Raw genomic sequence first — 13,766 nt, forward strand, 5'->3', positions numbered from 1 at the left:
GTCCTCATCTATGTAATTAGTTTTTTAATTAAACTATATTTAATACTTGTAATTAGCGTCCAAACATCTGATATGACAGGAGCAAAAATTTTACCATTTACTCTTTTACCATTTGGGGTGGATCCAAACATAGCCTTTGTCTCCCCCGGGTCTCAGCGTCTCCCCGCCGGCACCTCGCCAGTCGCCACCACGGGACGGAGCTCCACTAACCGGTAACCACACGGCGCAGGGTGCCACGGCGCGGCGCCATGACCTGGAACAAGCCCCCGCCGACCGCCGGCCAAGCTGCCGCTGACACCGATCATGGCCGCCTACGCGAGCTCGGATACAAGCAGGAGCTCAAGCGCCACCTCTCGTACGCACGCCGTCTCTCCGTTGCCAGTTTGACCATTTTTTTTGCTGCTTCTCGCTTCACTCGATCTTACTGGTTAGTCTCCCTCGACCGCGCTCGCAGGGTGCTGTCCAACTTCTCCATCTCCTTCACCGTCATCTCGGTGCTGACGGGGGTCACCACGCTCTACAACACCGGCCTCGCCTTCGGCGGCCCCGCCACCATGACGCTCGGCTGGTTCGTCGTCGGGGCCTTCACCATGGCCGTCGGTCTCTCCATGGCCGAGATCTGCTCCGCCTTCCCCACCTCCGGCGGACTCTACTACTGGAGCGCGCGCCTCTCCGGCGATCGGTGGGCGCCATTCGCCTCCTGGATCACCGGATGGTACTTCCACTACTATCTTCCAATCCACCATGTATCACAGTATCATTGCTTGTCCTGTTCATTAAATTTGTAGCCATGTACCTTTTAGTTGCCCGAGCCATACACAAATGAAAATGAAACCTTTTTTCGTAATCAACCATGCTTCACCCCCTGGTCAATGTGCATGCTTTAATCTTTTGCAGCAGGGTAGAAAAAATGTACTACTGTTAATAATTTTTTCAGACTGTAACTTACTGAAAATTTATCGGATCAGTGTGGGTCTAGTGAACTAATCTTGCGTTTTTTTTTGAAGAAACTAATCTTGGCGTTTTTTTTAATAACCAATTTTGCGTTTACCACTGGCTTGGAGCATCTTGCTCGGCATGCGTTGACTTGAGTACTGTACATGATTGCTGCTATCACATACATAGCGAAGCTTCCATCGGGGACCAGAGGATTTCTGACAATAAACACTATTCTGAATTGGTTGGTGACTTCATGAGGACACCATTTGCTAGTCATGTTTTCATGCTCAGCACTCTGAGATCGTGAATTCTTTCTGACCTCAATTCTTTCTGCCGTTTATTCACCTCCGTTGCTTTCAGGTTCAACATTGTAGGACAGGTAACCAGTCAATTTTCTGAGGCTCCCTTTCTCCCCTCAATTTTCAGTATTAGTGGACTGACAATCCCATCTTCCTTTTGCAGTGGGCAGGCACGGCCAGTATCGACTTCTCGCTAGCGCAGCTGATTCAAGTGATCGTCCTGCTCAGCACAGGTGGTAACAATGGTGGGGGGTACCTGGCATCAAAGTATGTTGTCTACGCCTTCCATGCCGTGATTCTGCTGAGCCATGCCATCATCAACAGCCTCTCTATCACTTGGCTATCTTTCTTTGGGCAGTTTGCTGCCCTTTGGAATATGCTAGGTAATGTCTTTATTAAGTATGGATCTATTCGCTTACAGAACCAATCAAACACATAGTAGTATTTACTTTGTTGATTAAGGAAGGCTCATTAAATTGCTTGGGATGCACATGATACCCATCCTTTTCAGGTGTCTTTGTCCTGATGATCGCTATACCAGTTGTTGCTACCGAGAGGGCCAGTGCAAAGTTTGTGTTCACCCATTTCAACACCGATAACAGTGCTCGAATTCACAGTAACCTCTACATTTTTGTTCTGGGCCTCCTTATGAGCCAATACACACTGTCAGGATATGACGCGTCTGCGCATATGGTACAGAAAAATCCTCAAGTAACTTCAATCATATATTAGGAAATCTTACTATGGTAAGTAGCGATGTCCTAATGCTTTGATTCTAAAATTGTTTCATGCAGACCGAAGAAACAAAAAATGCAGACAGGAATGGCCCGATCGGTATAATCAGCGCGATTGGCATATCCTTGATAGTTGGCTGGGGCTACATACTTGGCATTACGTTTGCAGTGAAGGACATTCCCTACCTCCTGAGCCCTGACAATGATGCGGGAGGGTATGCGATTGCTGAAGTGTTCTACCTTGCCTTCAAAAGCCGGTATGGGAATGGTGTTGGAGGGATCATTTGCCTGTGGATCGTTGCCATTGCCATATACTTCTGTGGCATGGGCTCAATGACTAGCAACTCGAGGTGATCCTCTGCTTACTTGTCATTGAGATGTCTGACCTCCATAGTAGAGTGATCACACTGATGTCCCTCTTTGGAATATTAGGATGACTTATGCGTTCTCAAGAGATGGGGCAATGCCGTTTTCGTCCCTCTGGCATAAAGTTAACAAGCTTGAGGTGCCGATAAACGCTGTCTGGCTCTCAGCTTTCATTTCCCTTTGCATGGCATTGCCGGTAATTGAACTAAACCATTCTACTTCTAACCTTCGGAAATGAGCTTACAGTTCATTCTTACTTTTTCACTATTTGATCAACGCATGATCATTTCACTACTACCCTTCAGAAATTAGCTTTCAGTTCATTCCTACTTTGGCAGCATTTCAGTATTTGAACAACACAAGATTCACCTTCTTTCCAATCCAAATGCAGTCTCTGGGCAGCCTCGTCGCATTCCAGGCGATGGCATCAGTCGCGACAACCGCAGTCTACATTGCCTACGCACTGCCAATCCTCTTCCGTGTGATGCTGGCGCACAAGAGCTTCGTGCCAGGCCCATTCAACCTCGGCCGGTACAGTGTGCTTGTCGGCTGGATCGCCGTCCTCTGGGTGGCAACCATCACCGTCCTCTTCTCGTTGCCGGTCTCATACCCGGTGACCAAGGACACTCTCAACTACACCCCGGTCGCTGTTGGTGGGCTGTTCACCCTCGTTCTGTTGTCGTGGATCGTCAGCGCGCGACACTGGTTCAAGGGACCCATCACAAATTTGGGAGGATAAGGTGGTGTGGAGTTCTCGTGGTGTGATTTCAGTGTGGAACGCTTTGTGAATTGTGATGTTCAGGCGATCTCAGGGGGTCTAGTTACATGCTGCTGTAGTTATGAGGTGTTAGGGAGTGCTTATACTGTAATACTGATGGTACAGGATCAAGAAATTTCCATTTCTTCAGAAATGCATTCTTAAATATTGTCAAAGATTTATATCTTCATCGTCAGATTCTATTCATGAAAACAGGTGAAAAACTGAACATTTCCCCAAAAAAAAGTGTTTAGTTCACCGTAATCAAGGTTTCTTGTCTGTAGGATTTTACTTGCCACAGTAATCAAGCACATTGAATGATGGTACAAAAATTAGAAAAATCAGTAGACAATTATTTGAACAAATCTTATCGAATGGGAGTACTTTGCAGTTACATGAACTGCAATCAACATGGGACAACAAAAAGACATAGGCAGCCACTATACTACGTCAAGAATGTTGATATTGACAGTGATAATGTCATGGACAGGAGGATTCTTCCCCAACATATTCATCAGCATGCAACAGAGTTATATTCAGGATGGATAAAATTTCATCCATAGAAAATTGTTTATACGATCCTACTACTAAGAGGTGAGGTCGCGAAGCCTTCTTCTGGATGGAGCTCCTCCGCAGCTGCTGCTGCTCTTGCTGTCGTCACTCAGAGTTTGCAGCCGCTTCCTCTGCTTCGGCTGTCAGCACGATCCCTTCAATGGACGTCGGTCGTCATCTTGATCCGCAGCAGGAGGGGATTCCTCGGACGGCAGATCAGATGCTTCGACGACCCTTTCCTCCTCTGCTTTGTCTCTCGGTTCAGCGGCTTCAAAAGGATCACGTGTCATCTTCTTCGTCGCAACGGACGGCTGAGGCCCGTAGTGGTGTGCCGGTTCTTCTTGCCCTGGAATGTGGCAGGCGCGTACCACGGGGAGGGTCGGCGGCGGCATCTGCTGCTTTGGCTGCGGTGGCGCGGGCGCTGGCGCTGCAAGACGGATCGGAGCCGGCGGCAGAGGCTGAGCTGAAGCGGGCGAAGATCCTGTCACCGAGGGAGTCGACGGAGGAGCCACGCCACGGTTAGGCACGCGCGGCCGTGGTGGCGCCAAGGACGCCGCGCAACCGGCCGCTGGCGGCACGACCGGAGGGGTCGGGGCGACGGCACCCCGCATGCGCTTGGGGAACGGCGGCGGCTCGGCAACCTTCGGCGCCGGCCTTTTGGGCGGCGGCGCCTGTACGGCGGGGGCAGGCGCAGGCGCGGGTGGCGCGAAGAAGGCAGCGGATTCTTGGCGCGCCGCGGAGCCTGGGGCGGCCCTCGGAGAGACGTAGATGTTGCAGAACACGTACTGCCTGTCGCCGACGACGGCGTCCTCCGAGCAGCACGTCGAGAACTCATCCATGAGCCAGTCCGTGAACACGCCGCGCTTCTTGTAGCGGAGCTTCTTGATTGCGCCGACCTTGGCTCCCGTGCCGTCCTGGATGACCGTCATGCGCTGCAGGCTCCAGAAGCCGGGGCCGGCGGAGCGCACGCCCTTCTTGCAGGAGGTGAAGAAGAAGCGGTGCCCGGTCCTGGGCATGGGGCGGAACTCGCGGGCGAGGTCGGCGGGCTCGCAGGCGTAGACGTCGGCGTGGTGGATGACGGGGCGGACGGCCTCGTGCAGCGGCGCGCCGGCGACGAGGCGCGGCAGGTAGTAGGTGGCGGCCTCGAGCGGCGTCGGGTTGAAGCGGAAGCCGCGGCTGAAGATCTCCGGGCCCAGCAGCGCCGCCATCTCCAGTATGCGGGGAAAGGGGGATCGGAGCGGCGGTGGAAGAAGGGAGGAAGGTGATGGGATGGATGGAGCGCCGTGGGGAGGGCTGGGATTTAAGGCCAAAGCTTGCGGATTTGCAAATTACCCCCCAACTCAGATCGCGGTTATTCTACGTGATCCAGTACTTTTCGGAAAACCCCTTAGTTTGGATCTAACTATTTGCAATAATCCTCTCGTTTATTTTCAGAAAACCCCCTGATCCGGATCGCGATTCATAATCGCGATCCGACTATTTGCATAAAACCCCTGACTTGTTCTCAAATCTCAAATCCATTCCTTGTTAGCGGCTGCCCGCCCTCGGCTCCTCCGTTCGATCTGCCATGGCGCGATGGCTTCCGCGCCCGCCGCCGGTATGGACTCGCCGGAGATCCGCACCTTCTCTTTCTTATACGCCAGATTCTCTATGCCCCCGTACCTGAATGTGGACCTTCCCAGGTCGATGGTCTCGAACTCTGTCCCCGCCTTTGTAACCGGGCCATGGTAGCTCGACAGGAGTAGTGGAGTCGCGCCGGCGACCTGTCCAGCTTGAGAGAAGGAGCACCTCGCGCGTCATGGAGGAGCCTCTGGGTATCTGGGAGAGAGAGACTCTCCGCGACAGCACGCGACGCCTTCCCCAGCACAACTGATTCCGGCGCGGCCACGGCGGGGGGCCGATGAGGATGCCGGCTGCGATGACTACGTGTCCATGCAGCCTTGTCCCCTGACGCCCATCGTCGACGCCTTATCGTCATGATCCGTCAGAGTATCTTATTTTTGAACCCATTTGAGGTGTGTTGAGGCTTAATAGTCTATACACATCTGATTCCTGGGATGAGTGTCCTACCAACGACGAGGCTGCTCACCTCCAGGCGGCTGGAAACTGTATGCGCCATCGTTGTCGAACCGGCTTCGCGGCATGTCCACCCGATGGAAACCTCTCCTACTATAGCTGTAGCTGCTGCTGCTCCGTGGCGTGTCGGTGGCAGTGCCATGCCCGTAGCTGCTGCTCCTGGTGGCGAGCTCCTGCGCCTGGGCGGCGGCAATGGCGTTGTTCCCTCTGCCCCGCCCCGCCCACCCCGTGCCGGCGTGCTTGTGCTCTTCCCGCGGCGTCGCCGGCGTGCTCGGCTTCCAGATAGAATCCGGCCTCTGAACCCTGCAATCGGCCGTAGGAACCGTATGTACGTGTTCATCTCATCTCGGCAACATAGAAGATCAATCGAACAAATCAAAATTAAAGGTTTACATGGGCGGTGGCGGCCTTGAGCCCGGGTACGTGTGCCAGAGTGGCCTCTTTGATATGTCAGCTCCCGTAACAGTCTGCAAGATTCATGAATTCCAAAGATGATCTCTGAATATAAATTGGAACAAGCAACTTAATTAGTAGTGTCATGAACACACCTTATCAGGTACCCTGACGTTGCTAAGTAGTCTTGGGGTTGGATTAACCGCCTCAGGGTTGAAGAACGTGGCTGATCTGAAACATGCATGTACACACAATGAAAATGAGATTAAAGTTGGGGTATCAGATGTGAGCCAAACCTAGCTGCCACAAGGCCTAAACCTCAGGACAGAAAGGCTCGAGAGAAAACGCACATTGCCTGATCATTTGTGATGTCCTGTAGATTTTTTATGGGCGAGGGAAAGAAACTGTTGCTCAGGCCACCATCGTCATCAGGTGACAACCACCCACCAATTCCACTGTGGAAACATTCAAAATTCAGACCATTTCTCTGAACACGATACCAGCACTAATTTGCATCATTCAAGTTCAGAGTTTATGCACCTCGTAGCTGAATCTATCGGAAGCTTCTGCAGTGGGCAGTTTGATGTCCGTACAATAACTCCGTTAATATGTGCTAGAGCGTTTGAGTTCCTGTTCAGAAAGATCTTGTCTTGCCGAGTAGTATTCCTTCTCATCTCATCCATCTAATTTGTAGACAACCTATAATTATGGTTTATACAACTGCAGAAGAAGTAATTGTAATGTGAGCACAGATGACAAGCAATTGTTTTACCGTCAGCTCTTCGTCCACTGCTTTGGTGGTCGCAAGCAGCCGTTCCTCAGAGATACCCTGAAACAATTTCTTTCATTGAGAATCAACATCGCCAAATGCATCGCCAGTTGATCAGTACAGATTGAAATTATCAATTGATTCGGTTCATCGATCCGTTGCACATATGAACGAATAGCTCACACTCCAAAAGAAACGGTGCCCATTCATGTCAGTCTGCAACTTCGGATAGTATCCTTCACGTCCCATGAATTTGCAGCAGTAACAGTCTGGGAGGTTAAGCCAGCTGGAATAAAAAAAACCCAAATAAGTAACTTCTCATCCACTATGAATACAATTCCAGGACTACTTAGAAATGCCAGAATAAATGTCAGCAGCAAGAATGGTGAACGTGCCTTTGTGAAGGCAAAACTGCCATGAGCTGATCAAATGGTCGCAGTGGTTTGTCCACAGCGAAAGATATCTGAAACCGAGAAAGACCTTTGAGACTAGATACGAAAGGAGCAACAGAGAATGGGTAGTACCTGCAACAAGTTGTACCATAAAACGTAGAATGAGATAAATAGAAGCCATAACCATGAAACAAATTAATTTTTAATATATGTAAATATGTTATTCTTACCAGCTCCATGATGGTACATCCGCAAAATAGCATTGAAACACCCAGCAAAGTCCTTCTAAATACTTCTGAGCCTAAATTCAGAGGGAGGAGAGAAAAAGAAAGGGAGGGAAGATTGCAACAACACAAAATGTCACCTTGCCACGTCTCAAGGGAAAGGTGAATAAATGAATAAACAAGGAAAAACATAACCATGTCGTTCTGCAGGTTTCCAATTTCATTAGAAGTTTCGAGACCAAAATATTCCCTGTGGAACCGGGATTTCCATCCTGGTAATCCCAGTCTTTCCTGCAAGAGACATTTCAAAATTGTAGGACTGCAGGAGAAGTATATATCCAAATGGACATCACTAACTCTGTCATATGGATGGTCTTCATTGAAAAAGTGGTCATCTAGTTTTCGCCTCAGCTCTGGTCTTTCACTTTCTGAAGCTTCACACAACATTTCATGATATACCTTCTGCAAGAAATCCTAAAGGCCAAAACGAACATATCGATAATGACAATAAATTCCATTGTGCATCACGGTACACTGTTGACTAGAGTGCTAACATACCTGTTTCAGCTCATATCTTTTGAGAAAAATTTTCTCTTCATACATGGACAGTTCATGAAAAAATATTTCCAACCTTGAGACTTCTAGATATGAACCATGCTTATCTTTGACCTGTTTTCAGTATCAATGAAACTATGTCACAGCATAATTCAATGGATAATCATTAGTGAAAAATAAAGGCTGGAATTCTTGAGTACTTTATCTGTGTTGACAATATACCCTCCCATTTTGCTGAAGGTTGTTTTGTACACTTCAATGAGAAGATCGACCGCACACTGTTACATGGAATACATGAAGGAAATAACTATATCTTTTCATACTAATGAACATAGCGAAAGGATATATATAGTGATTACAAAGTTAACTTTCCATTAAGCTATTAATATAATCTAAAGGCATGCACATACACATGTACCTCATGTGTCTCAAGTGATGGAATATGTGGGATGAAATCATTTCCCACCAAGAAACAAATAAAGATGAAGTCATCTATTAGCCTCTCAATGTCAGGCTCGCAAACTGGGTCCAGTATCTTCAATTCAATCTCCAAGTACTCTCTCAGAACCCATATGTTCAAAAACTGAAAGAAGATGGCGTTATTCACATATCAAAATGGGTAACAAATGCATTATACGAGACTCTGAGTTAGGGGGTAAGGAGGACCAGATAAGGTTTATTCGGTTTCCCTTCTGTTTCTGCCTGATTTGGGAGTAGCACATCCTGTTGAAGTTCAGCAGAAGATTAGTCCACACCATTATAGAACCCTGAACTAATGCCTAGTGGACCTAGCCTACTTAATAGTATAATGCCTTTAATCTGCCTTCTATGTATGCGGCATTAATGCATTTTGTTTAAGCATGATGTTAGCATTGATGAGGAATTAACAGACCTCACGCAAAATAGAGAAGTGGACCTCATGAGATGCCAAAGCAAGCATTATCAGATCTGCATCCTGCAATGATAATTCTTCACTCCAGTAGAAATAGACAGGGTGCGGACTGGATCGGTGCTACACAACATTTGCATGAAGAGATTGTTAAGAGAAAAAAAGGATTGATATCCCTCACATGCCCATACAAGCAGTGTCGAGTGTTGGGGTCATAGCCTTCCATGCTGCGTTGTGCACGGATGAAAGACATGATCTTGTGCTCTCCTTCTCCAGGAACATTTGCATCAGAGAGTATGACCTTCAGAACAGATGTGTTGTGAACTTATGAAGCGACGTCCACTTGATCAAATTGCTGAACTTACCACAAGGGATCAAAAACTTAAAAGAGAAGGAACATGAACTGCATTTACTGAAGCGCAAGAGCAAACCATAATGTCTTTCCACCCGGGGTCAGTATTCAGTCTGGCACGGATGTAGTATTGGAGCGCTTGTGATAGTTTCTCCATGAATTCAGTCCCTGCTGTGATGACATTGGGGTCCGAAACCTCAGAAATCTCTGGCGGTGGCACCTCCTTCCCTTGATCTCTTAATTCCCTCCGCATCTCTTCCTCTTTTAGTGCCTGTAAATCGAAACATGGTAGCATTTTGTCGATTGCTTCAGCAGCAGAGATGTAGAGAATGAAACGCAAGAATTGACCTCAGCTCTGGCTAGACAAGCAGAGTGGAAACGTCCCCGTCGCATTCGGTTCATTTTGGCGCAAGGAACAACGCCATCTGCACACAGAAACCAAATTAAATATAAAAAAGTGCATCCACAGAGAATTCCATGCACAACTAAACTATTGCACAAATAATTGAAGGCAACTAAGAACAAAAAGCATCCATAGCTGTTGAGACAGCAGCATGGCAAAATAGAATCAGCTAAAGAATCCAACCAACTGCCAAGTAGAGGAGCCTTCTCGGCCTGACGATGCGGAACAGGCGGTCCAGGTACTCGAAAATGGACTCCAAGACCTCGGTGACCGTCGTCGGAGGGCACACCTGCATGCGTGTTACATGCCAGATTCATATGCAGATTGCATGCATGGATTAAAATCAATTTGTACTCACATCTATGCCTGCATGCAAATCGTCTTGCGGGTGGAAGCAATGGTGGATGACGCAGTTCATGTCGAGGTAGAGGTTGTCGTAGATGACGCCATCAGGGCTCTCCTCTGGTTCCTCCTCTGCGGAGGAGACGATGCTTGGGTATTTGGTCACAAGCCACTTGTAGAAAGAAGGTATCCCCATGGATGCCAGCTGCAAGCCTGCGACGAGCTAGGAGCAGAGGAGAGGTGAAGAAACAAGGAGGATGTTGAGCTGATTGATAACTTCAGGGAATCTACCGGCACTTTACTTCCCCTTTAAGCTATCTCCCTCTCCCCACAGTCACATTCTGTAGCTGATCAGATTAATGAGAGCAAAGTTTAGTGATTAACAATGAGAGACTTTTCACAAAGCTATTGATTCCATTCAGGCTACTTTAATTTTACAAAAGAGGTAGGCTTAGGGTGTGTTCGTTTCCTCCCCTCTAAACTTTAGACCCATCACATCAAAGAGAATCTTATCATTTAGAAGTATTAAATAAAATCTGTTTATAAAACTTTTTGCACAGATGGGTGCTAATTCGCGAGACAAATTTAATGAGCCTAATTAATCCATAATTTACCACAGTGATGCTACAGTAATCATCCGCTAATCATAGACTAATATACCTCATTAGATTCGTCTCGCGAATTAGCACTGGGGTTCTGCAATTAGTTTTGTAATTAGACTTTATTTAATACTTCTAAATGACAAGATTCTTTTTGACGTGACCCCTCTAAAATTTAGGCCGCAGGAAACGAATACACCCTTATTATGGATTAGGTGTCGCTCTTTTATAATTATGAAACAATTAAAGAATTGGAGCGAAGGAAATAAAAGCGATTCAGCTAGGTGCTAGACACATGAAAGATTTTCCCGTTACAATGGGCAGATTGGGTGGGGAGCGTCATTGTGATTATTCATGGTGACAACGGGTCCTTCCACTTAACTTAATACTATGGCCACTTTACTTAATACTATGATGAACCGACAAGCTTCGGTTCATGTTCATCGAGCAGATGACCGCGTGCTGGTAACGCTGAGTACCTCGCCAAGTGCGGCCTCGGCGGCACCACCAACCGCGCCACCTTACGTCTAACAATCAACTTACTTTCTGAAATCTCACCCATTATCCAAAACACGGCTGTAGCATAAACCACAACCAAAATCCCATATTAAGACATTTAACGAGCATTGACATCAGCATCAATATAAATATGAAAAGATTCCACAAACACTTCATTCATAGCTTCGAATTGTATAGGCAGTACAGACACTGATCAAGGTGACAGTACGAGCTAGCAGTACACTGATAAAGGAGGCGACAGATAACCAGCCAAAATTTTCACTCAGGCAAAGACAACCTACAATCCACTCTAACACCGCAGAGCTCCCTTCTCTAAGCTTTCCTGGTCGCAATCTGAGACTCCACCTGAAGAACAAACAGATCGGCCAAATTAGCACAACAGCATCAGATGCGTTGGATAGTTGGGCGCAAACAGTGTACAGAACCACAAACCTCTTTCTTCACTGGCTCTTCCTTCTCCGACAAGATCAGCTCAATGTGGCACGGGGAGGACATGTAAGCTGCAACAGGTGGTTAAACAGGTTGTTAAGCTGCAACATGTGAAACATTCATGCAGTAGCAGAACACGATAAACGGAACAAACTTCAACTTCAGATAAACTTACGGTTGATGCGTCCGTGAGCACGGTAGGTCCTGCGCCGCTGCTTCTGAGCCTGGTTTACTTGAATGTGCGACACATACAGGGTATCGACATCAAGACCTTTGACCTGCAGCAGGGAAATTCACAATTAGCTAATTACATTAGTAATCAAAGATAGATGACAGGGCAGGAATTAATTGCAGACCTCAGCATTGCTCTCAGCATTCTTTAGAAGATCAAGAATGAATCTAGCAGACTTGGCAGGCCAGCGTCCCTGTCCATTTGAGTGGCGCGACTTAGCCTGAGCAGTACGCCCAACACCGCCGCAGTACCTGCGGAAGGGGATGGCCTGCTTGTGGGCAATCACATCCTCAAGGTACCTTTTGGCCTTTGTGAGTGGCAACTTCCTGAGGGCAAAAGCTGTCTCACGGGTGTTCTGCAAGTATGACAGACAGCGTTAATAAACACTAAAATGTGTATTATTGTATTTACCTTCAAAGTATAAAAGACATCAGAAACTGAACAATATTGTGCCTTCATATGGATGGGCACAACTAAAGATGACTCACACCGTAGCTAACAATTTGGAAAAAGGGAATGTGCCATCATTTACTGAACCAATTGACATGGAATTGTCCAACACATGGACAGGACCAACGGTTCACCCAATAATGATGAACACAATGTTCCTAAAGTTTACGGGGATACTGCTATCAAATAACGCAGCATCCTGCTTTTTTCTTTAGGGTATTAATGAAAGATTACACAATTTTACAGTAAAATGTCACCTATAGATGGCAAAGAACCGCATAACTGCACTTATTGGAGTTACTAGAAATGGTGGGGCTACAAGAATTTTAATTCCTGAAATTCGTCTAGTTTTCCTCCAGCACACAAAACATACCCATCTACCAGATGTGTATGAAACCATATAGACCTTAGAAAACTACATAGTGGCTCTCATGGCAAGCATGGCAACAACATAGAATTCACTGCACAAGCACCAGGACAAAAGATGAAAAATATACGGAACCAATTGACATCCAAGCTGCAAACACCAGTCAATCCTATACAATGAAGTTGGCATTCTAAAGGGATGGTCACATGGTGTCTATTCTCTTTCGGTGCCTGCTACCTTAATCAAACAAGTAGTAACTATAATTTATCATACAGGCAAGCTACAAAAACCACCTACAGATCATCATACAAAGCAAGAATCCAACTACAAATGGTCTATTAAGACCACGGAGAGGATGAAGTACAATACCACAAGGTAAAAACATGAATGGTGATACCAGTGAGTTCAAAATGAACAGACTACATGAAAACTAAAGAAGAAACGCTAAGATGTACGCAAACAAATCATGAGATCTCTAGAAACGGGAGAGAGGAAGGGAGCTCTCACCTTGAAGTGAACACGGAGGTCCCGGCCCATGGCCTTGGCGGCTGCAACGCATCACAGAGAAACACAATGGAATCAGAAAAGCAGCAGATGTACAAATCGAGGCGAGAAGTTTGCGCGGCAGATCTTACACTTGGTGGGGTTGGTCGGCTCCCTCGAGTACTTCACCTGGAACCAGAAGCAAGCGCCGCCGCAAGGCAGGAGTCAGTAAGGGAGAGGCCAAATCCATGGCGGCAAGGAAGACGGAACACGCGCGCGAGAGACAAGACGGGGGAGGGGGATCTCACCATGGTTGCGACCGGCGAACGGAAGCCTCGTGGCGTAGGGAGGCGTCTGCGGCGGCGGCAAGGGGTGGGCAAGAAAGCGGCAGCGGCAGGAGCGAGAGAGATTATGTAGGTGGCACGGGAACTAGGGGGAGTTGGGGGAACCCTAATGGGCCCGTAATGGGCCGAGCCGCCCGCGCCTCCCATTTCCCCAATTTTCCCACCCATGTACGTCCATGGGCTAGAATTCAGTCGATGCAAACAAAAGGCCCGTGACATATAATAAGGCAAATAAATATATTAGCGGCACTTTTTCTCATCATCGCCTGCGACCCACGTGCTTAATTGCCAATCACATTCT

The 13,766-nt window shown here is 47.5% G+C and overlaps 3 protein-coding genes, 1 non-coding gene and 1 pseudogene across 5 annotated transcripts; 1 reads left to right on the forward strand and 4 right to left on the reverse strand.

Moving 5' to 3' along the window:
• Nucleotides 1-160: 160 nt before the first annotated feature.
• Nucleotides 161-3,277, forward strand: LOC112884497 (amino-acid permease BAT1 homolog). Of its 2 annotated transcripts, XM_025949903.1 has the most exons (8): nt 161-355; nt 455-715; nt 1,300-1,318; nt 1,402-1,621; nt 1,750-1,931; nt 2,033-2,322; nt 2,405-2,534; nt 2,730-3,277. In XM_025949903.1, the coding sequence occupies exons 1-8, from the start codon at nt 249-251 to the stop codon at nt 3,075-3,077; spliced, it is 1,557 nt and encodes a 518-aa protein (XP_025805688.1). In that variant the 5' UTR covers nt 161-248; the 3' UTR covers nt 3,078-3,277. The 2 variants fall into 2 exon arrangements, with proteins under 2 accessions (XP_025805688.1, XP_025805689.1); XM_025949904.1 differs by lacking the exon at nt 161-355 and having other exon boundaries at nt 579-1,180.
• A 513-nt stretch (nt 3,278-3,790) lies between these two features.
• On the reverse strand, nt 3,791-4,855 carry LOC112884307 (formin-like protein 20). The gene has a single exon (XM_025949685.1). It carries the CDS (start codon nt 4,853-4,855, stop codon nt 3,791-3,793), a length of 1,065 nt encoding a protein of 354 aa, XP_025805470.1.
• A 766-nt stretch (nt 4,856-5,621) lies between these two features.
• On the reverse strand, nt 5,622-10,358 carry LOC112884495 (annotated as a pseudogene).
• Nucleotides 10,359-11,285: 927 nt separating this feature from the next.
• Nucleotides 11,286-13,548, reverse strand: LOC112884500 (60S ribosomal protein L17-like). Its single transcript, XM_025949907.1, has 7 exons — nt 13,430-13,548; nt 13,274-13,310; nt 13,146-13,186; nt 11,946-12,176; nt 11,765-11,867; nt 11,593-11,660; nt 11,286-11,505 (listed from the first exon to the last, which is right to left on the reverse strand). Exons 1-7 carry the CDS (start codon nt 13,430-13,432, stop codon nt 11,473-11,475), a joined length of 516 nt encoding a protein of 171 aa, XP_025805692.1. The 5' UTR covers nt 13,433-13,548; the 3' UTR covers nt 11,286-11,472.
• Nucleotides 12,336-12,480, reverse strand: LOC112888206. The gene has a single exon (XR_003227749.1). It is a non-coding gene; the product is annotated as a small nucleolar RNA snoR74 (small nucleolar RNA).
• Nucleotides 13,549-13,766: the final 218 nt, after the last annotated feature.

The sequence above is a fragment of the Panicum hallii genome, chromosome 3 (genome assembly GCF_002211085.1).
Source record: "Panicum hallii strain FIL2 chromosome 3, PHallii_v3.1, whole genome shotgun sequence".
Lineage (NCBI taxonomy): Eukaryota > Viridiplantae > Streptophyta > Magnoliopsida > Poales > Poaceae > Panicum > Panicum hallii.

What these genes read in the sequence shown, in the direction of transcription:
- LOC112884497 (XM_025949903.1), top strand. Translation starts at nt 249, where the DNA reads ATGACCTGGAACAAGCCCCCGCCGACCGCCGGCCAAGCTGCCGCTGAC. An exon ending in ATGACGCGTCTGCGCATATG is followed by an intron (nt 1,932 to 2,032) that starts GTACAGAAAAAT and finishes TGTTTCATGCAG; the next exon opens with ACCGAAGAAACAAAAAATGC. An exon ending in CCCTTTGCATGGCATTGCCG is followed by an intron (nt 2,535 to 2,729) that starts GTAATTGAACTA and finishes ATCCAAATGCAG; the next exon opens with TCTCTGGGCAGCCTCGTCGC.
- LOC112884307 (XM_025949685.1), bottom strand. Translation starts at nt 4,855, where the DNA reads ATGGCGGCGCTGCTGGGCCCGGAGATCTTCAGCCGCGGCTTCCGCTTC.
- LOC112884500 (XM_025949907.1), bottom strand. An exon ending in ATGCTGAGAGCAATGCTGAG is followed by an intron (nt 11,868 to 11,945) that starts GTCTGCAATTAA and finishes TCCCTGCTGCAG; the next exon opens with GTCAAAGGTCTTGATGTCGA. An exon ending in AAGAGCCAGTGAAGAAAGAG is followed by an intron (nt 11,506 to 11,592) that starts GTTTGTGGTTCT and finishes TTTGTTCTTCAG; the next exon opens with GTGGAGTCTCAGATTGCGAC.